The following is a 23,434-nucleotide window of genomic DNA, read 5'->3' as shown; positions in this document are numbered from 1 at the left end:
CAATAAGGATAAGTTTTATGAATTAATTAACTGCAGATGGGGAGTGTAAAATCCTGTACAAGCACTGGATTTGTGCAGTGGCCTGTTGTATTTCATAGGCTCTTTCTAGGCTAGCAAGGTTGCAGTGCGATTCTGAGGTACATTACAGTGATGAAATCACACGTGCATGAGTGTGAGGGAGGAAACTTATTCCCTGAGCTGAAAGGAGGGGCCATAATTTGGCAATTGGACTTGGTTGGATGTTTTCCACTTTCCTCTCTGGGAAATTTAAATTAGTCACCTAAACTCAAGATGTTCAAGCTGTTGCTTTTCATTTTGCTGATTTAAAAATGGAGAGAAAAGAAAAAAACGTTCATGTAAGTATCATGGAAAATCACAAATAATTTTCACCAGTCTTATGGGAAGTCCTTCCTTTTTTACAGTTCAAAAAGGAGCCCTTCCACTTTATTTCATAGAGAGAGTAGAGAGAGTGATGAGTCCAATGAGAAGTGAAGTGACAGTCTTCTTGCATTTCCCAATGCCAGATGTTCTTGTCAACAAGTAAGACACCCAATGAAACTCCCGCCAAATGGATCTGTCTTTTTCTGATGTTCTTAAAACAGACCTGCTCTGCACTAAAGCAGTAAATCCTGTGGTACCTTCCTTGTCTGACCACATCATTATTTGGAATATCTGCTAGCTGAAGAATGACTTCATGATCCTTAGCTATTCATTATGAAAAAGTAAGACTCTAGATGTGGAATCCAAACTATCCAAAGTATTAAAGTGCATTGAAAATTTTTTTCCTCATTAGTCAATATCTTTAAAAAGCAATATTAAATAATTCAGACTAGCCTTCCATAGGATTAAATAATGTGTACATCTTTTTTAGTATAATCAGTAGTCTAAGTGGGTTATTTTTTACTTTTTTGCTGAATAATTGCCCAGTATGTGTAATGGTCTATGTGAGAGGATCATGTTTCATGGTATGTAATCCTAGTGATTCATTACACTATTAGCTAAACCACAAAGCAAGCCTCATATTTTACACAGTATTGAATGTCAAGGAATTAGAACTACTCCCATTTTCTTCAATGAACAACATTACAAATATAAACACTCAGATATTCATGTGGCCTCAGCACAGGTTCCTCACTGGACAGAGAGAAAAGGAGGTTCACATGAGAGGCTGAAAAGTTGGGTCTTGAAGGAAATGCTCTGAGACAAAACGCGTGAGAAGCAGCCACATTTGCAGCCTAAAGGTACTCTTGGAATAGCAGTGCGTGTCCTACTGACTTTCAGCTAGCAGTTCTCAAAACTAGGAAAAAAGTCAGAAATAATTAAATGCTGTATGAGACCTCACGACATCTAAATTTCTCTAGTTTTCCCCTTCCTGACAATTGACACTCCTTTAGTTTCATGGCCTTTGAGGTTTTGCAGGGTATTCTAGAGCCAGTGCCATGAGTAGGCAAAGACTGACACTGTCAGCTGCACATGGCTTCTGTCCAACTAGTTACAAGCTCATCAATACAACAGAAGATAATTTTAATATTGCCAAATAATGAAATGTTTTAATATTTTAAATTCTTTAGTAGTTAAGCTTTTAAAGGTTTAATTTAGAACCACCTTAGCATACTTGGTTTAATGATTTAACCTGTGTATTAGGCATAAAATGTCATTGGGCTTTACATAGAAATGCTAAGAACCTGACACCAAAGCAGAAAGATGCAAGGCCCAGTCACAGTTTCAGAGGAGAAGAGCAGTACCCACAGAAAAGATGCTTACATACCTGGACTTTTGTTTCCTGACCAGATCCAGCCTGCTGACAGTAGACCTCAAAGAAATCAGCCACTCCTTCTTCCACCCACAGCAGAGTCACAGAGGTCTGAGTTTTGTTGACAGCAAACAGTGATTTGGGAGGGGCTGGTTCTGATTAAGAGAAAATTTCCTTTCATTAAGCTTATCTTTAAATTTCCAGAAAACTGAGAAAAGGAAGCCTCGAACAAAAATTAAAGAAATTCCTGATGCCCTTCCATCTTCCATTTCCTTCAGATAAATATTGCCACTGCAAAGCCCTGCCTCTCATGATGATAAACTACCACTGTAAAATGGGAAGATGATAAGAGTTTCTTGGGTTTTCTTCTCTATTTGAACTGTTCTCTATTTGGACAGTTGGATAATTACTTCACTTCCCTTTTTAACAGAGGCCTTATTTGAGGATGATCAGCATATTCTATTAATAGGATGATGTTAGCAGAAACTCTTTCAGAAGATGATGGCTGTCCACCTGTTAGCAACACATTTAGTCTGAGAAAGCTTTTCTTCACAAAACCTGCCCCAGGAGATGATGAAGAAGCAGTTTCTCACAATTGAAAGCTTCCTAGGTTCATTTAATTGCAGCAGAGGACATATTTAGTCAATTAGCAGCTTAAAAAAATATCTTGTAGTCTTTTTTGTTTTGTTTTGTTTTTTGGTTTTTTTTTTGTTTGTTTTTTTGGGGGGGGTTTTTTGGGGTTTTTTTTGTTTTTTTTTTTTTGTTAGGCTAACATTTAAGGGTCTTTGGATCTATAAGTGTCTCAGTAAGCTCCCTCCTGGGAATAGTGGCATCAGAGATACTGTGAATCACGGATGAGATCTGCCCACAGTGGCCTCAGCTGTCCCCCTCCGCGGTGACCAGGCCACCCATGGGCCCCAGAGTTGGGAAGGTCCATCAGAAGCCACGGAGACCTCCAGTGGAGGCCACCCCTCACTGCAACCCGGCCTGAACCAATCTGGAGTACGGAAAACACAGCAAGGGAAACCTTGAAGAGCAAGAGGAGGAGCAAACAGCCCATGCACAATGTTAGGATTAGATTTTTTTTTAATTTTTTTTTTTCCCTTAAGATTATTTAAAGAACAAGGCTTGATCCCAGTTTTCATCCTGATGACTTCATAAAATGGGTACTGGCAATCCCCAGCTTTCAGTGCCTCAGGCATCCTGGGCTCCTTTGGTTTGTCTTCAAAGAGTGCAAAATTTGGGTTGCACATTTCCAAGCTGTGCTCCAGAGTTTTTAGATTTCCCAGTCTATGCATGTTCAGTGAAAGCTGTCACTTTCTAATTATGACCTCATTCCAGAATCCTGACACTCCACACACAATGTGCTACGTACTACAACATTTTGCATTTTTTTTTTTTTCCTTTTGCAAATGATTTGTTACTCCCATTCTGTGAGATGATGTTACAGGAGCCTGGACGTGGTATGTAAGATCCACCACAAAAAACTTGGCACAAAGGACCTAGTCAAGAGATTATAGACATTTTGGAGAAGTATCTGATCCTCAGACAATCAGATCAGTGTTCTAGGGTTGGAGACTGCCAAGATTATATTGGCAGTAGGGAGAGAGCTGGGTAGGGACTGAGGCACATTCACATGGCTTCTTCTGTGCCTCAGGGACTGCAGTGTACATGCTGTCCCAGAATTACATAGGAAAGCATCCCTCTCCCTTAATTACACCCATATATCTGGTCCTGGATTCAGAAACACATTCCATCCCTCTCTCCAGGTAAAAAATGGCCTCAATTAAAATATGAGTTTTGCATTTGGGCATCATCCCAAGCAAATCCTTCTTTTGCCTCCAGCAAATGGCTTGATTTTTCTGCAAGTGGAAAGCTGCCAGGATGAAGCAAACATCATGGAGGGAAGAACATTTGGCAGGAGTGCTTAAGTGACTGCCAAGTGCTGAGTCGTCTATCACTTAGAGTCAGATCCCACTACTGCTAATTACAACTCCCATTGCTCCCTCAGAAAAACAGAGAGAGAAAACTTCTGGGAAAATATCCTTACTACTGCCTATTCAAGGTGCAAATACCATAAAAAAATGAAAAAAACCCCAAGCCAACAAAAACCCCACACCCAGAAGTCTAGAACTGATTTATCAAAATGGAATTTGTACCACCTTTTCTTTGTTGTCAAAGAAAGAGCAAGAGAAAAATAACCCATTCATAAGAGCCTGCCTTAAACAAAGAATAGGAAGACAGAACAAGGCTGCAGAGTATACAACATGAAAAATACATAATACTTGTGGACCTGTCTGAAAGATAAAGCCAGCTGGTATTTTGAAATATTCCTTTAAAACATTTGGACAATGGTAGTTGGGGGGATATACTGACCCTCACGCAATCCAACCCCTTAGTCCTGGGAATGAAGAATTACACAGATGTAACTCTGTGCGTATCAGACACAAGGCCTGGAGGCAGCTGTGGACAGGCCTTGCACAGGGAAGAGGAAAAATCATGGAATTTGTCTACATCTCTCAAATATCCCCTTTGGTGAAAAGACGTGACAGAACTTCAAGAATTTCATGGCTGCACTGCTTTCCCCAGCACTGCTGAAGAGATCTGAGTAAAAACCCTTTAGAAAGACAAACATACAAGAATTGCTACAAGACCTCTAATTCAATTAGGAGTTATGGAGCCCTTTAAATTCACTTCTTTCACTGTCATTCAGGAAAGGTTTATTATGCATGTTGAGAAGATAATAGAGTTTGAAATTACTAATTCTTCTTTACCCACCTTCACAGTGGAGCTAATGCCTATGAAATCAGCTAGGCACACTTCAAAATTCCACAGTTTTAGTTACTTAGGGATCAACGATTCTACGTGCATGCAAAAGCAAAGTAAAATATTTTAAGGTATAATGGTGCAGTGTCTTCCTTAAAGGCAAAGGAAGATTCTAAACATAAAGTCATATTTTAAAGACCTACCTAAAAAAAAAGTTATTGTCTTTTTTTGTTTCTTTTAGCAGATGTTTCTCAAAACAATGCTGGGTTCCACAGCCCATGAGTCTGTTTTTGTAGAGCCTACTGTCAATGACATTTAATGTACATTGACAGGACTCTCTACTATACTTAAAGGTACATTTTTGGTGTTGGAAGACTGGAGATTCCCAGGAAGAGAGAAGACAGGAAACCAGTGCAGGTGACAGAGTGCAGACCTAGAAATAGGACTGTCAAAACCAAGGAAGGTTCAGCTTTGTATTGAAAAGTTCAGCTGTGAAGCCTGAGTTGCCTTTCCTAAACCTGCCTCTGTTCAAGACCTTAGAAGAAGCAGAGTTGTTGTCCTAGGAAGGTAGAGATTCCACTCTCCTACTTCCACTTACAGCCAGATTTTGCCATTCTTGCTCTTCTTCAGTAATATTATTTTAAGAGAGTAAGTTCACATATGGAAATGAGACAATCTTCACAGAAAAGCGAGGTGAAAATTGCAACTTTGCAAAAGAAATGTGGTCACAGGTGTATGCTACTGAAACGAGGGAGATGCTGAATCTGCTGACAGGGTTACTTCTACAGTCAAATGAAAGAAGGAGTTTACAACTTACAAACAAGCATTTCTTACCCAATTTCACAAGCTGGGGCAGGGAAGTATTGCTGCCTCTTTCAGTACAAGCAGTCACTGAAAGGTTGTAGATGTCCCCTGGAGGCAAGCTCAACACTGCAGTCATCACACTGCGTGTTACCTGCAAGAAGTACAGACACCAACTGTTAATTATGACCCAAGCCAGATATACTTCTTGTAAAATTAATATGGTCACTTAATATACTACAAAAATACTACAAAGGAATTTCTGTGCATAACAACTGATGTCTTCTGCATACTCCAGACTTGTTACACAAAGCAGTTCCCACAGACACCAAATGTAGAAAGCCTCAGTGCTCAGAAGAACATCACAAAGCAGAGAGAAAACAATTTTAGAGTGTATTTTTTCTATGACCAGTGACAATTTAAGAAAGAAAATCCCATTCACACCAGTGAGAGCCCTCTTGCATCTAGATTTTGTGCAAAAATGCTAACCAAACCATGGATTTGAGGCCCTTGCACTGTTAGAGGAACTCAAACTAGATCAGATATCTAAGTACGACTTTATGTATCCTAAGAACCTGCAAATTAAATCTGGCTGGGCAATTCTAACACCTACCTGGAGACCTGTTGACTTGACAATAAACCTCAGGGTCTGACTTCATTCATCTGCAAGCTTGAAAGCAGATATGATCCAAAAGTGAGCTGAGTTTCAAAAGATTTCTGAATAACTCCTTCCTATTATTTTAGGGGGGGTGATCTCTCAATTCTTCCAGTGTCATGGGGAAGGATGCAGAACTCAGAGACTGCAAGACTGTTTTCAGAGCATTCGTATCTACCAAGGGCACATTCAGGAATCTTGTGCTTGTTTTCATAGTCAACTTTCAAGCTGAAGCTTTTAGTACCAAGAGGGATAGGCAGTTCTGAATAAAGACTAACAAAACTATGCACATTATTTTGGTCACTTGGCTAAAAACTGCCCAACTTCTTTAAAGTCTTGGGAAGTATTCAATTAGCAGGAAATAAAATTCATCATTATTTGATTATTTAACCTATTTATTTCAACGACTCTGCAAAAAATCACAATCATAGTAATAATCTAGTTAATTCAGATAAAGAGAGCACAATATAGTATGATTTTTAAAGGAAAACATATATGAAAATGACTAAGAGTCTAGGAGAAGAGGTACATCCTGCAACCTGCAAGCATGCACCCATATTTACAAACATGAGCAACACCATAAAAGTCAGCTATAAACATGTTGTTGCAGGAATTTCTTAAAGAACACTTGCTGGTTCCTTGTTCTGAAAATCAAATATAGAGAAACACTCTTAAAGATATCCTTGCAGTTTTATTGGGAGGCAACCTCTATTTTAATTCTGTTGTTTAATATAATATTAATTATTAATTTTAATTTAATATCCAATGTTTAATGCATTGCATATTTATTGAATTTAGGAATGCCTTACATGAATATTTTTACCAGAAGCAGCAGCACAAAAGTCAGGGTTTTTTCCTAGAATAAGAATAAACTTGCAAAGATCATGACCTTCGGAAGAAAGGGGGGGATGTCTCTGCAATTATTTTTTTTTTAATTCAATTCTTAGAATACTTTATTTGGGGAAGAAAGAAAAAAAATATGGGGTTTTCTTTTTTGTTTGCAAAAAAGATCCAAACATTGGGAGTTCCTGCTGTTCAGAAACACTATGTTTTTGAACACAGCTCTACTAATCATGTAATTAGATTCATGCTGCAAGAAGCTCCAGATGGGTGCACTCTGGCAGCCTCTAAGAATCCAATGAAAACTCAGATGCTACATAGGCATCCTGATAAAAATTGCTGATAAATTCGTTCTTATGCTGAAAAGCCACTTCCAATCCAGTAACTGCTGAGTCTCCAGATGTAGAAGGGACACCTTTCCCTTGAAAAATACCAGACACTTTCCTCCTGTTAATGATTAAAAGATCTATAGTGGTGTAGAAGAGAGTCACAGGCCATACTGCTGGGCATATGCATTTCTGTGCTGCAGTGCCACACCACTATTGCAAACATTTCTCACTCTATGTCTGGGGACTTCTCTTTTGCTTTTAGGTTAAACATGTCTCAGTATCGTGCAGCAGCATGACTTTAATCCATAGCTGGATAACTCAGATTTCTTTTTCTAAATGGTTTTTAAATACGCTCAAATAGTTCAAGAGAATGTGCCAAGAACACATAGTAATATCTGGGAAGTTTTCTAAGAAGTGCATACATTCTGGGAGAGATCCTCATCCCATCTTCATTCCCCAAATGAAAAACACATAATTTATAAGGAAGTGTGTTTACTAAAGTCAGAAAATGGGAAGTGATAGTACCCAGCATGAATGAACTAAAAAACCACAGCAAGTAGTGTAGTCTGGTTATTTAAAATTGGAAGGACCATATCTCTTCACTCGAAAATACTCTTAATGTTTTATTGTCTGCAGCTCAGAAGTTTAATAAGCTATTTTTTTCATTCTCACCTAAATGATCAACACTTGCAAGGGACCACCCTGGAACTATTTTGTCCACTGGCTGTTTTGAAAGCTTGAGTTTTGGAAGTGAGTGCAAATCAACTTGTTCAAGCTTTGTAACACGACATTACCAATGGAGAGGAAAAAAAAAAAAAAAAAAAATCAGAGAAATGAGACACCTTCTCCAGTCATACTTACACTCTTCTTTATTTTTTTCTTTCCTTCTGCAATGACCATCCAATGCAGCATCCTGGAATGAGAAAGGTCAGTACCATCTTCTCCATAGGTCCAGGTGACATACAAAAGGTGGTTGTAATATTCTATGGAGGTAATCTCAGGTGCCACGGGTGCTGAATGAAAAAGGTAAATGCATTATAGACAGTGTCTAATATATTTGATTACCAAGTCCAGTAACAAGCTTCTGCCAAAGGAGATTTTTTGGAAGAGAGTACGATAAAGATAGCAGAAGCATATTAGAAAAAGCATCTGCACCTGAGTGCCAGCTGAAAGAAACAAAAAATTGTACTTTACTCACTGGATATTCAAAAGAAAAAATATATATTTGCATGTGATTTTTATGTAAAAGAAAAAAAAAAAGTCATGAAGCTATTGACTCATATTTCAGTCCACATTTACAAAGAGAGCTTAAAGTCAAGTTAAAAACCTCAGACGTTGCTTCACTGTACTATAGAACTAAAAAAAAAAAAAAAAAATTACAGTGAGAAATAAAGAAATGTCATGCTGAATAATTTCACTAGCTTTCCCATATGAAAAAAAACACCTTCCTTTCACTGGGTTTGTATCTTCCTAGGAGGAGAAGACCCAAAATGGTAGTTTTCCAAAGAACATCTTTTTTGCATGGAAAGCTACAGACACCTTTGTTCCCTGGTTGAATGACCCATGGGCACAGAAGGAGGCAGTTGATGAAGTTATCTAAGCACCAAGTCTGTAGTCTGCAGGCACATGGTAGCTACATCATTAGTTATTTGGTAAAACAGGTGTTGTCCCTCTTCCTGCACAGCTCAGACTGCTCCATCCCACCCTCCCCTCCTTAGCCTGTTCAATGGCTTCTCTTGTGCTGCAGCTACAAAAAAATCCTTGGCTCCCTGTGCTGCCCAGGAAGACAGATAGCAGCCTCTACAGCAACATCTCTCCCCCTAAAGCAGATATTTAAGACAAGCAAGAGAATTACCTCCTTGAGGTGCCTTTCTATTAATTGTAGAGGGTGGATACCTGGTCAGCTCACTTTCACTGCCTAATTTGGAGGTTCAGGTGTCTAGTTAGGATTTAAGATAAAACTGAATGGAGACCCCAAATTGAATCAATAAAACTCATAACCCCCTCTTTGAAGGGATATCTGTGTGAAAACGTGGATAAGACAGGGAAGTGTACAGATTTGTGTGCTTGGAAGATTCTTTAGGAACACTGTGGGGAAAACGCTACAGAGTGACTGATCTTCATCTTCATGAGCCCCATTGAGTCCAGTGTTTGTGCAGAGGCAGCTCAGATCTGGTGCCAGCAACACAGATGAAACACGGGCCAGATTCAGAGCTTGGGTCTGTTTGAAGGGGCCACAAGATGTCACTGCTGCTTTCACGAAGGCTTCTATGACTTTTGTATTGAGACATTAGTGATCAGATTTGCAGAGGTAATCACTGAAGAAGGCAGCAAATACAAAGCACAGACAATTTAGAGCCATTTAGAAACGTTTAGTAAGACTATTTTCTCAAATTAATCTTGAAAAAGTCCTTTCATGCTGCTGAGAGAAAGAAATCTCATTTAGTATAAAATCTTCAAAGTAATGCTTCTTTTAATTTTTAGAGTTCCCAGTTCATCCCTGCCTAAGGATTGTGTATTACAATACAAGGTCTCAACTGGCACAAACCTTATATACTGGTAATAGTTTCCTCCTATACCTGAATAATGATGACATCCTTTCTCACTATTTACACAGCTGTTTTCTTTAGGTATCTGGCAATGAACATTTAGGATACATAAAATAAAACTAAGGGCCAGTGCTTGTGTGACCCACATCCCTAGCACCACGTTTCACTGAGCAGTACAGAGAGGCTGTAGGAAATTACAGCCTGTTGCTGACATGGCCCAAAATGACAGCTGGAAGCATCCACTGGACCAACAAACAGCAAATGTGGTGTGGCTCACATTCACCAAGAGTCTGTCTTTCTTGTGCTTTTTGCTTCTCCAAAGCTAAAAGCATTCTGACTGTAAAAGAAAATGTTGGTGGTCTAAATTGCCCTTGCTTACACTTGCTAATTTGAAGCCAGCTGTTTACAGCAGGTGGCATTAAAAACTCTTCAGTCACCACAGCAACACCGGCAGCATCGCAATCTCTCCCAGCGTGTAAAGAGCAGAGAGCAACTGTTGCTTCAGGAGCCTGAGAGAACAAATGCTGCTTCTGCTAAGTCTTTGGCATCCCCCAAATCTCCCAAATTCTCCTAGGGACATCAGACCACTTGCTGTGGGGAAGAGCTATACATCATCTGCTCTCTTGTAATACACTTTTCATTCCAGGTGCTGCAGTTCAGCAAGGCCCCAGCTTTGCTACAGACTGCAAGAGCAGTGGGATCTTGCTTAGGGAGATGGTTTGGCTGCTGTGAGCTTTCTGCAAGGTGTGGTCTCAAACTCCTGGATGATCCTTCTGCTTTGTTTTTAAAAAATCAAGCTTATGTTCCAGGTGCAGAGGTCAACCTTTTCTGCTATACACAGAAGAATTCACAGATGGTGTACTGTCAAGAAGACTACAAAACCTTCACTCTAGTGTTTTAAAATTTACGGCTTTTTGATGGTTTGTATTTTTGTCGATTTTTTGTTTTGTTTTGGTTTTGGGTTTTTTGTTTTAATTCTTGGCAACCTGTGCTGGGTGGTAACATTGTTCACAATGATGCAGAAAGGGACCAAGTGCCCCATACAACCATCTGTTCACTCTTGAAAGAAGGAGGCTGTGGATGATAAAGAACCCTGAAGTCCCCTGGTAACTTGAGAGAGTGAAAAGGCAGCATCTACTAGGGCAAAACATTTCAAAACTGCAGATGTGAAAAATTGGTATGCCACTTTCTCACACCCTGGGCTTATAATTTGATCAAATCAGATTTCTGTGTTAGGACTCTTTTCTTGCAACGCTGTGATCTGGCTCACTGCTATGAAACATTTTCATCAAGAGTCTGAAAGCAAAAGCACCACTGCCAAACCTTGCAAGTAACATGGCAGCTGACAGAGAAGTGCAGGAATTGGACAGGGTTGAGAGGTGAATTATTGCCCCGATGCTGGGCCTGCTCCAACAAAAGGTATTGCAAAGTAACAGGTAGAAAGTTGAGTCTTTAGGGAAAAGGCATGTAGGCAACACTTCCCAAACGATTAAATTCTGTTAGAAGCCATAGAATAGAAGTAAATCAACACAGGCCTCCAGTGTGATGCCATAGCAAATGCAATCATCTAGATGCAGAAACAGGAGAGCACTGAATAGCAAGCTGATTTTGCCTCTGTAGGAGTATTCAGCAGGTTAGTATTACACTTTCAGTTTTCACACACTTCAGTAAAGATGGTAAAAATTCAATAGGCAGAGTGGGAAAAAAAGTAACATAAGAAAACGCCTTGCAGTGAGAGCACCTGAAGACTTAAATTGAAGTAATTTATTAATGGAAGAGACTGAAACTAAATTCAGTATTGAGAAGGAAAAGAAGCTTTGTGTTATGAGGCCTAATGAGAGCTATGGTCTATATATTAACATTAGAAAAATTCAGATCTGAAACAAAGGCTAAACCTTAGATCATAAGAGGAATTAAGCATTGGTAGAGCTTTCCAGATGGATAGTTTCTGGATACTTTCACTTAAGACCAAATGACCTTTTTGAAGAAAGGTTTTGCCAATCATTTGTGGGTGACATCACCTGACTGCCCATTTCTGATTTTTTCTACATCTGCTAGTTAAGGAGTTGATCAATTTACACCAGATACCAGTAACAGTCTTTACTTTCACCACATAGAGCAAGACAAAACCTGATGACAGCTTAGATTTCAAAACAACCTTAATCTCCTTCATTTCTGATGGTCCCTCTGGAACATTTCCACTCTAAACTGCTAAAACCTGGTACCCAAATCAGATGGAAAAAACATTTCTCCCCTCATACAGCAACCAACCAGCTGGAAAATTGCTTCCTTATAGTGCTACAGAAAAGCTGATTGATGCCAAAGGACAATGAATATCCCCCGTCACCCTCCACGGGGCCCTAGAGGGTGCTGTGTGTTTCTGAAACACTGGAAAAGTGCCAGAATTTCTCAGCAGTGTAGCTTGGAATCAGGTATCTAAGATCAGGAAGGTTTCTGCTGACTTTGGTGGAGCTAGGATTTAACCCACTGATATTTTTTCTGTTGTGGCTCTGTCAAGCACAGACATTGCAAATGGGTCTTAATCTGTTCCCTTTTCAGTTACACCCTCTTAGCCTTTCATCTAAAAGAAAATCTGGGACTAGACTAGTATCTGGTTTGGAGGGAGTGTTTAGGACTTTATAGGCTGATTTTCCTCATAATTTGATTTCTACAGCTGGAGAAAGAAGAGAGTCATACTTTATTTCCTGTCACGGTGTATCTGAATTATTTACTGCTTTCAGTCACCTTCTGCAAGGTGAACTAAACAGCAGTGCAGAAAGGCAAAATGATTCAATAGGGAGCTTAGATTCAACCAGCCTGGATGCTAGGAACCTGTGGCAAGGTGCTGCCATAACCTCTGGTATGATGAGAGATTAGCTCAGATTAGCTCCAGCTAATCTGACACACTGATGATTCAAACCTAAAGTACTTGGGCAAGAGATGATGAAATGTGTGTTAAACACAAAGGTGGACCCAACTGGAAGAGGGCAGTCCACATGGTTGTATCAGTTCACTGCAGCTGAGAATTTGGATCATGGATGACTTCCCAGCACCACGGTGTTTCCCAGTGCCTGTCTACCCAGTGGTGAGGGCAATGCCTTGATCACAGGAGCACTGTTCCCTCATTCCTGAGCAAATTTGCAGAAAAGGCAAAGTGGGAGAACAATAATTAAGGGACCTGGGAGTCTGGAATGACAGGAAGGTGAACGTGAGCCAGCAGTGTGCCCAGGTGGCCAAGAAGGCCAATGGCATCCTGGCCTGTATCAGGAACAGCGTGGCCAGCAGGTCCAGGGAAGGGATTCTTGCTCCCGTACTCAGCCCTGGTGAGGCCACACCTCGAGTCCTGTGTCCAGTTTTGGGCCCCTCAGTTCAGGAAGAAGACTGAGGTGCTGGAGTAGGTCCAGAGAAGAGCAACTAGGCTGGTGAAGGGATCCAGCACAAGTCCTGTGAGGTGAGGCTGAGGGAGCTGGGGCTGTTCAGCCTGGAGAAGAGGAGACTCAGGGGAGACCTCATCAATCTCTACAACTCCCTGAGAGGAGGGTGTAGCCGGAGGAGGAGGGGAAGGTCAGTCTCTTCTCCCAGGCAGCTATCAGTAAGACAAGAGGGCATGGACTTAAGCTCTGCCAGGGGAGGCTTAGGTTAGATATTCGGAAAAAATTCTTTACATAGACAGTGATCAAGCATTGGAATGGGCTGCCCAGAGAGGTGGTGAGTTCTCCATCCCTGGAGGCTTTTAAGAAGAGACTGATGTGGCACTCAGTGCCATGGTCTGGTAACCACACTGGTAGTGGATGAGGGGTTGGACTTGACTTTTGACTGAGCTCTTTTCCAACCTTGATAATTCTGTGATTCTGTAACAACATGCTACCAAACATATTAGCGGCCTCAGCCTGCCTAAGACTGCAGAACTCTACTCCACATTAGCAACGATGCAGTCATAGTCTGACCTGTGGGTTACTGAGAGGGAGAGTGAGCAGCAAGAATTTGGAAATACTGCTAATATATGGAAAAATGCTGAATAATATTAGCTAACCTAAGAATACCTAAAACATAGACTGTCATAAAAATCAAGCAAGATTACTGGCCCTCTCTGGAGCTCAGCAACCAGGTGATGGAAGACTGTAACAGAGTAATCAAACATGGTGCTTTGCATACGAAAATTATAAATATTAATTGAAAGGAGCCTTCAAAACTTTCCTTAAAAAAACCCCATACAATAAAATTTAGCTGTTAAATACCCCAGTTTGCCAGTATCTGCAGGTGAAACACAATGTCCAAATTAAACTTTCTCAGTACTGAGCTCCTGGGAGCATTTCCACAGTCTTTTCAGAGAGTTGCTTACCTGTTATGAAGCTGATGGTGGAGCTGTCACAGCAGCTCAGCTCTGGGTCTCCCCAGGTCACCATGGTGACCCGGAAATTGTAATACCATGCAGGCAGCAGGTTAGCTATTCTCTATAAAATAACAGAAGACAGGGAACAGATGAGGAGAAAAAATCACCAGTGTGAGGTATGACTTACAAAATATGACAATATTTCTAAATCCAGAGCCCATACTTCACTGAGCCACACTTCACCCATGGGTGTGACAGTGCTGCTGGTTATCAGCACACACATAGCCCCATGTCCTACCCACCACAGGAATCTCTCACTGATTTCCAGGGCTGCGAGAACAATTCCTGCAGAGAGATCTTCCATCAAAAAATTATGATTTGATGAAGGCAGAATATTTAACTGGAAAATGTAGTCTTTTCTATTTCGATTAGCTGGGTGTTAAGGATAAATTAGAAGCAATCTTTTGGCCTCAGATATTATTGCTTCAAAGGACTTTTTCTACTTTTCAAAGTGTATTTCATTTTGCATTATCATTTATTATATATGAATATGAAACATAAATAACTTATAAATTAAATAGAAATCATACATTTAAATACAAATGAGATATAAATGAAGGACAAAACGCAATGTACTTTATATTGCAATAGTGCTGCAATATTTAAGTTAAAATTCAAACACTTCCAATGACAGCACAGTACACTTTGAATATTTAATCTTACATTTAACTGAAAAGTCACACAGTGGTTTTAAAAAAATCATTATAAAAGAGAACAATTAAAATTTCTAATGAAGTAGAAATTGCTGGTTTTACAGATCTCTGCTTTTTTCAGTGGCTTTTTTTTTTTTCCAGGCACTACTGGACAATCTAAATATAGGGCTCGAGGAATATTCCCTTTATGCTTTTTAGAGAAGCTGTACCAAATTTCCATCAAAACCTTGAAGCTGCTTGGACTACTTCTGATATCACCCTGGTGTAATACTGGCATTATCAACATAATTTTGACAATTCTAAGATAAGATGCAGAGCACAAAATTATCAAAGCAACTAGGCAGAGTGAAAGAGCAAATTCAGTTTCAAAAGTTCTCACCAAGTGATAAACCTTTGGGATATAGTTTTTGATCAAAGTTGTCAAACAGCCTGATTTATGTTTTTCTGCCTCCTCGCTGGGCATGACTGTTGTTAAAGAATACACCATTCAGAGAGGTCACTAGAGCATAGGGAAATTTGCTGGACATGGTGTGGGATTCCAGAGCACCACAAGAGAACCCAAACAAAAATTCACCAATACCTACCCATATATTAAATGCCATGACAGAAGAACAGGGAGACACTCTTCCTTTGATTCAGGCTTACTGTTTAAAATTACTCCTTAAGAAATGCTCATTTTAGCTGCAATATAGCACTGTAGCATTTCAGATTGAAATTCAGACAAAGGGATTCAAATTTGGCTTCCTTGAGCAGGGTTTCCATCAGTAAAGGACAGAATCATCTCATTTTCTAATGAACCCCATTACCTCTGGAAGATGGCATTAATTGATGAGTCGGATAACTCAGGTATTCATCTAATTGTGCCGAGTCATGATTACAGGATATTAATTACTCACTTGGTAAGTTATTTTTGTTTTTAATTTCCCTGGAGATTTATGGGCTATATTTACACTCACGTACCCAATTACAGCTAAGCCACTGTAGCCAAAATGACTCCACAAATGGTATTATGCAAATAACTTACACTAAATCACTGGCTCTCACAAGCAGCAAAAGTTACTGCTCCACTTTTCTCATACTCACAACTTTCTAAAAAACTCATTTAATCTAAAACTGCTTGCTGTCTTGTGCTATGGCAAAGTCTGAGTAAAATCTGTTAGCTTCTAGAAATATATGAAAAGGAAGAAGAAAATTTCACTTTCTGCTGAATATCCAGTCTCTCAAAGATGCACAAGTATGTATGTGTTCTTCTGGAGACCAGTCTCCACCTAGTTGAAATCCTGGTGTCTTTTTAGCTTCAGAAACATTTTCACATGAGCATCTCTGAAGCTAAACCTTCCAGACGGCACGCAGGAAGATTAGCCTGCAAGCCTCAAATCCATATTATCAATATTAATTATGTAGATAAGGCTTTGGACTATTCCCCCTGAGGAGATGGCAGAATTTTTTTAAGCCTTGACTGACAAACTGACCCAAAAACTGAAGCTGCCTCTGGACTTGCTGAACATGCCTGTTTATCAAGAAAAAAAGAGGCTCATCTCATACATCACTGCTCTGCTTAAAATTTAGCATGGTTCAGCTGGCAATACCTTGCTTTAGAGCAGAAAATGCCTCTAGTATCCTGGCCATTTTCTCTGCTTTGCCTGGAAAAATGTGCCAGGCTTAAAGGCACATATATATACCTATAATGGGAGAAATGCTGGGCAAAGAAAGATCACTAGGTGCCAGGGCCAAAGAGGAATGGGAAAGCAATAGTCAGTAATAGTCACTTTACCACAGAGGCTGTTAAGGAGATGGTTGCTGCTATTTCATAGTAGGTTGTCCACTCAGAAGTCATCGTTGATGGGTTGAAGTAAAACATTTCTACAACATATTTCCTGAACACCCCAAGGAAAGGTCTGTTCCAGCTCAAAACCACAGCACTAGGTCCCAAAGGGTAGAGAGTCAGATCCTTTATTCCAGTGGGCACTATAAACCAGAAACTGTAGTTAGTAATGTCTGCATTTATCACTTACATTTATTTTAAAACAGTACCTTTCCTTAACCAAGTTCTACCTATTTCTTTTTTTGCTCCTGATTTTAATTTCCAACAGCTTACTTGTCATAAGCAGTGGAATACCATGTTTTTTCATTACATCTACTTTCCAGAAATAACTAGAGGCCACTAGGTGTTGGCTGCTTGGCTTGAGACAAAGTATAGGGCTTGATTTTTCCATTCTACTTCAACGATCAGGCTGTTTAGAAGTTTCAAATTGCTCAGAAATAAAAGCTTCAAAAGCCATTATACTTTGGAAGATAAAGGCTTCAAGAAAGAACAGTTTTTATGTCTATCCCTCCTTCCCCCGGGAATCTAAAGGTGCTGCCATGTATTGCTGTTCTTTCCTCGCAGATGATGACACTGAGAAAGAGAAGTCAAATGATTTGAAAAATGTCACAGAGGGGTCAACTTCTGCAATCCTCACTAGTCTGGAAAGCAATTATTCTTCATGACATAATTGAGGCGACTTACATAAATACTTTGCTAACATTTGCAAGGGTTGCAGAGCCCCAGTTATTTTATGCCGGGTCAGAGCTGAGACCAGCACCCAGATTACTTCAGCCCATGTTGGCACTTGACTGCCTTTCCTCTCATAAATCATTTACCACATTTTTGCTTTTCTTCTCTGAAGTACTCTGAAGTGAAAGTGAGGCTTGGAATAAACATGGAGAGAACTGAACACTTTTAAAAGTGTATTTTGTATTATTTCAGTTTTGTTTATCATTAACCAGCACTGATAATTCAATAAAAGTTTGTTTTGCAGTTCTATTATTTAAAATTCAAATTTAATACCCTATAATGAAAACTCAATACAACTGTTTTACTCCATAAAAACACCTTCTTTATAAAAAGAAGCCTAGAAGATGTTCTGGTTAAAGACTGATTGCCGTTTTCACTTTAGTAAGAACCTTGTATGATGTGGAGGCCACACAAAAGTTTAGAAAAATAAGGAACTTATTTATTTGGGAATATATGATTTATTTTCTCAAGTGAAAAGTGAATTTTGCAGATTTGTGTAGTAACTGCATAAAAAAAAAATCAAAAGCTTTTGTAAAAATGGTCCAATTATAGCTATTTTAATAATAAGGTATGCATTTTTTTTTACTTTTTTTTTTTCCTTTACAGAAATATGCTATAGTCTCTTTTTTTATTATTATTCGGACTCAGTTTATGAAAATATATAAGGAGATTGCCTAGAATGAAAATGCTCTCACCATATTCAGTACTCCAATTCTTAACAGGTTAACTTTTTTGTTTTTCTACTTAACTTTCCTTTTTACATCACAGACAAGAAACAGAATGAAAAATATGGGAGATCTCCAGCTTTTAGCCACCCGGTAACCCAGAGACTATTTGTCTAAAGGAAAAGTTGGGTGACTCAGGTTAAATATTTCTCTGCAAATGTAACTCCATGCACTGAATGATAAGTCTATGCACTCTATGAATCTCTTTCTCTTTGCCTTAATACATTTTGTGATAACCTTAAGAAAATAAATTACATTATAACTGAAAGATACTTAGTTCTATCCTACAGTGACTCTTTATTTAAGGGCCTGGTGGAATCCTGATTTACAGGAATGGGGCAGCAGCTCTTCCTGTTTGCTAGAAAACTGCATTCTTGAAAATGTTACGTTCGGTCTTAAAGCATTCTTCTTATCTTCAAATCTCAAAGCAGAGAACATCAAGATCTGTTAAACTCAAGAAAATCAAGGCATACACAACTGAAACCACTGAAGTATCTTAGGAGATAAGACAGCTCTCCTGACACTTATCACTGCAGCCTGCAGATTTGGGCTACGTTATATCCATCATAAAACACATGTGCAACGAATATCTTAACAGCAGTCCCACACACTTCATGAGACAGGGAAAGTGAAGTACCTCTGGGAAGTGCCCACATCTCTTCATGCATCACAGACTACTTGCAGCTCAAGCTGGCTACCCCCAAGTGAGGTGACTCCCACCCTAAATGGCATAGACCATGAGCACTCCTAGAGGCAAACATATATTCCGATGTCCGATGGTGAAGATGGCTCTTTCCATTTGTTTGTGAATCCTGGCCCTAATTGCTCTCCAGTTAGGTTTAGTAACACTTTAACATTTAAATGTGAAGTAGCTACCTTCCACTGAAAGAGTATTTTGCCTACCCCAGTAATGGGTAAGACAATGCAAGAAAAATATTCTCAATAAATATTCCTTACATTTGAAATAACCAATATGACAATATTGTACTTCTTCACATGTTCCTGGGCTTAATGCATACACTGCGCATATTTAAAAATAAACAAATCAACAAAACAAAGCATATATTAAACAGAAGAGGCAGGGGTTACCAATGGAAAATGTAACAGGATCAGAAGGTGGTCCAACCAATGGTCCTTTCCGTAAGTAAACCACAACTTGGTACTGGGCACCGGGAACAAGATTTTCAATGAGGCTGCTGCTTGAGTTCACCTAATAGGAGGGGAATATATCAGATAAGAGTTATTTACTTGGTTAATTAAAAGAAGATTGAGACTGGACATGAACTAGTCCAGTTAAAAAAGGCAGGATTCTGAAGACACTGGCATCAGAAGCTACAACTCCATTCATCAAGCCCAGAATGTAAAAACTGTGAAAGTGGAACTAGGAATCCCAATTGCCTTGCTGTGTAGGGTCAGGCCTCACACTGCAGACACACTCCCTCCTGTCCAAGTTTTCTGAAATATTCAGGCTACATTACTCATATTCAGGTGATAATATTCAGGATGGCATACTTAGTGTGTCTTCATTAAAAGCCTGAGGTTTTTCATCAATCATCTGATTCATCTGCAGCTATTTGAGCTGAAGGCAGTGTTATGGAAAAGCTGTCTTCTCAACCCAAGTGTTAAATGTCTGCATCGTGAAATCAGAGAATAATTACTCCCTTTCACCTCCCCTGCACAGTACTACCAAACCTGACTAAGGGTCCTTGTGGTTTTTCTTTTCAGTTTGAAACACCACCATTAAAATTTCTGCTGTGGCACACCAGGGATCAGGCAGAATGCCTGACCAGGTGACTCTTGGTTTCATTCAATATGAAAAGTCTTATCTCCTGAAGTGCCAGCTAACAGCAAATGCACAGAGCAGCTTTGAGAAAAGGACTTCACACATCCCTTCTAGACCTGCAGGCTGGTATTTCCCACTAATATTTCATTTGTAACCTTTCCAAGTTCTGTATCACAACCACCTTTGCACCGGTGTTTTATTGTGATGCACGTGACCACATCAGAACCAGCACAGATTTAGGGATGAAGGGAATTTGTCTTTAATGGTTGCTATGAAAAGCTAAATTACTTTTAAAGCATGCACAGTGGTAGAAATGGATAGAACTGATAGAACTCTGCACTGAATTTTGCCCTTTTAGCCTTGTCAATGAGAATTCAAACCAACAGACATTAATAATTCCAGGTATAATAAAGATGATAAAATTCAATTAGGAGGTGAGACAAATATTTGTAATGACAAAAGAAACAAAAAACTCTATTTAGACCTTTCTACCTAGTGGCAATAAACACACATTTACTTTTACAGATATCTTCCTTATTCAAGGATTAGCTTTAGGTACTTGTTTTTGAGTTTGTAGATTAATCTTGTATTATTTACTTTAATCATATATATATATATGTACACATATATAGACACTTTCTATCTTTGCTTTATAAACATGTACTGTATAGTTTTGCCTCCTTATTTAATGACTGTGCATTTAATGAAGGAAATGATAAATGAAGGAAAAATAACTCAAGATTACATGCTGATTCTGGAAAGCAATTCTCAAATAGTCATCTAAGGACACTTATAAATATTTAAGTTTATGGACAATCTTGGAAGAAACCTCAACATATTTTGACAAAGATCAATTTTAAAAGACATTATTAAAGGATGCAGACTGTCTGTATTAATGTAATTAATTTACTCTGTATTAATTTACTAATAACAAAGCTGAAAGATCTGAAGATTTACTGGGTGATTTCCTTTCATTCCCAAGGGCAAACTGAAGGTGCAGCACTGTGGTATTTAGTAGACTCCTCCAACACACATATTTAGGCACCAAGACAGAAGCTGTGGCACTGCTCAGAAAATGGCCTTACCAGCATGCTAGTAAGGTTACTGAGATGTGGGCTAAAACCTTTCCAGCTGAAGCCACATGCCACTGATCCATCATAGCCACAGTGCTGTTGCACTCACTAAGAGTTTCAAGTAACAGAAAAATGCCACGTTTTGGGGTTTAGGATTCTTGGTCACTATAAACATGTCTCACATGGCAGTCCTAAAGAATTGTTGTCTATCCAAAATACAGGCACCCTGGATTGTTATTTACTTCAAAGTGATGACTTTTTTTTATGGATGAAGAGAAAATCTGATTTCTGATAACCTCTAAGCTTGCAAAAAGTTTAGAGTCAGATTCTGTGTTCATATGTAGGACACCTGAGAAAGAATTTATGCAAGATGGGTGATAATCATGCATGTGATCTTAATACAAACGTATTATTGTATACACCCAAGTGTAATTATGATATGGCACCATTTTATCTTACTGCAACAAAAATGTCTCAAAAGTGTCAACATAAGTTTCAGGCTTGTATAAAGGGTTGGCCACAATCACTCTAACAAAAGTATAGTTTTAACACTATGGTTCACTGCATGCTTTCATTCCTGAGTGCTGTGTCCCATCAGCTGTGTCCCTTTAGACTGCAGAAAGGAGGAACCTACTGCCACGCTCTGCATCCCTAAGCCTGATAGGGTCCTTGACCACGACAATCCCAAATTGCAGAGTCATTAACAATTTTTATTTCTCTATTTGAAAAGGCTCCAGCTTCTGCCCCTTACCTCAGTGCAGTAGTGCTTTTCAAGCCTTTGACTTTCCTTTTGCTTCTGACAGGTCAGGGAGACCACAGACACAATGGTGCTGTTGCTGGCACTCTCGTGTGATGCTGTCCAGGATGCCAGGGCAGTAGTGGAGCTCAGCACCGTGACAGTCACGTGCTGGGGCTTTTCAGTGAGCTCCTCTATCCATTCACCTGTGGGGCCTGGGACACGTATCAAAAGCAAGTGAGCAAACCACTTTATGCATTTGAGGCCCTTTAGTTAAGGCTTTCACAGGATTATTTACTAGGACTGAAAGAGGTTGGACTGACAGCTGTCCATCACCACAGCCCTCAGGCAGAGATGACTGAAGCCTCTGGGAAGCCTGTGGTTGATGCTACTTCTCCTAGAAACACAGAGTCATGGAATGGCTTGGGTTGGAAGGGCCTTTAAAGGTCATCTCCAACCTTCCCCCCTGCAATACACAGGGACATCTTCAAATACATCAGGTTGCTTAGAGCCCTGGCAAACCTGACCTTGAATGTTTCCAGGGATGGGGCTTTACCACTGACAGAAAATGTCACTCTTTAAAAAATTCAGATGGCAGTGTTCTGTTGCTTACCAGAAAACACCCATCAATATTAGATTTGCTCCAAGGGAATGTTTAGAAGTGGTCATATCAAGTAATGTAAAGATGATTGACAAATATTAAAGAGCAAGCACAAAAAAAATTTTAACCTCTCTATGCATTAACAATTGTACTACAGGCTTGACACCTGACAATCAAGCTCACAGCAGCCATCACAGTTAAGAACCTCTTTCTGCATCAGACTTTTTGAAGCACTTAGTAGAGAGCACAGGCTTGAATATAGATAAAATAACAATTTGGAAAATAACTTCAGCTAGTCTTGGTCAAAATTTCAGATTTTATTAAAATTGTCAGCTTTTCTTGTCACTTGTCAGTGACACTTGTGACAGCTTTCTCCTTGACATCTCTTTCCTCCATAGGATTCTAATGGTGCTTTATGTTTATTGAGAAAACAAAACAAATCCCAGAACAAGAATTTGGTGTAAGACCAGACTATAAGATTTGACTGTCCAGACTGTTATCTGTGCTTAACAAAAATGTTGTATGATACAAGGTAGTAATTTGACAAGTTTATTCACTGACTGAATGCTACAAGTATAAGATAAGGGAGAAGCTGTGAGCAAAATTTATTCATCACAGCAGACCCACACCTACATTACCCACACTTACATCAGGTAAAAAGAGGAACTGGATCATTAGATTCATCTTTGGAGCCAGTGGAGGTACACATAGCTCTTACAATTCAGAAATTTTTTCAGCATGGGCATTAAGGGAACTGAGCTACCTCCTATCACAGCCCAAACAAAAAGTCTACTTGATCAGATTCATAAAGAGGAATGGAAAAGCAATTTCACCTTTGGAGTACTTGTGCACATCTCAGATTTGTCGTATTACTAGAAATACATTTAAAACCTATCAAAAGTATGAAGGCTCTTGTGTTTGTCAAAATGAGTATAATAACTGCCAAGAATCCACACTGGTTCTAAAAGGCTGAAAAACTGACAATACCCAAAATCACAAATACCCTCCTGTGTTACATGTAAAATGAAAATACTCATAGTTCTGTAACATGTTAATACATTATACCCAATGAGATCCAAGTTCCTCCTTAACCTAGCAATCCATACATCTACACTTTGGATTAATATTTTCCAGTTCCTCTCAGGACTCTGTCCCCAGTTTGTAGACTTCACAGAAGTCACTGTACTGCATATCACTTGATAGAAATAAGACACCCTATG

The 23,434-nt window shown here is 39.3% G+C and overlaps 1 protein-coding gene across 1 annotated transcript in view; it reads right to left on the bottom strand.

The window, feature by feature from the left end:
- The window catches only part of PTPRO (protein tyrosine phosphatase receptor type O), a 149,148-nt gene that overhangs the window by 26,436 nt on the left and 99,278 nt on the right, over positions 1-23,434 (bottom strand). Inside the window, 7 exon segments of the mRNA XM_071732992.1 lie at positions 1,769-1,908; positions 5,354-5,474; positions 8,006-8,157; positions 14,036-14,147; positions 16,514-16,707; positions 19,111-19,231; positions 21,629-21,828. Of these exon segments, the coding sequence (XP_071589093.1) occupies positions 1,769-1,908; positions 5,354-5,474; positions 8,006-8,157; positions 14,036-14,147; positions 16,514-16,707; positions 19,111-19,231; positions 21,629-21,828 (1,040 nt within the window).

Source organism: Heliangelus exortis, chromosome 1 (assembly GCF_036169615.1).
Source record: "Heliangelus exortis chromosome 1, bHelExo1.hap1, whole genome shotgun sequence".
NCBI lineage: Eukaryota > Metazoa > Chordata > Aves > Apodiformes > Trochilidae > Heliangelus > Heliangelus exortis.
This window is presented reverse-complemented; position numbering and strand designations above follow the sequence as displayed.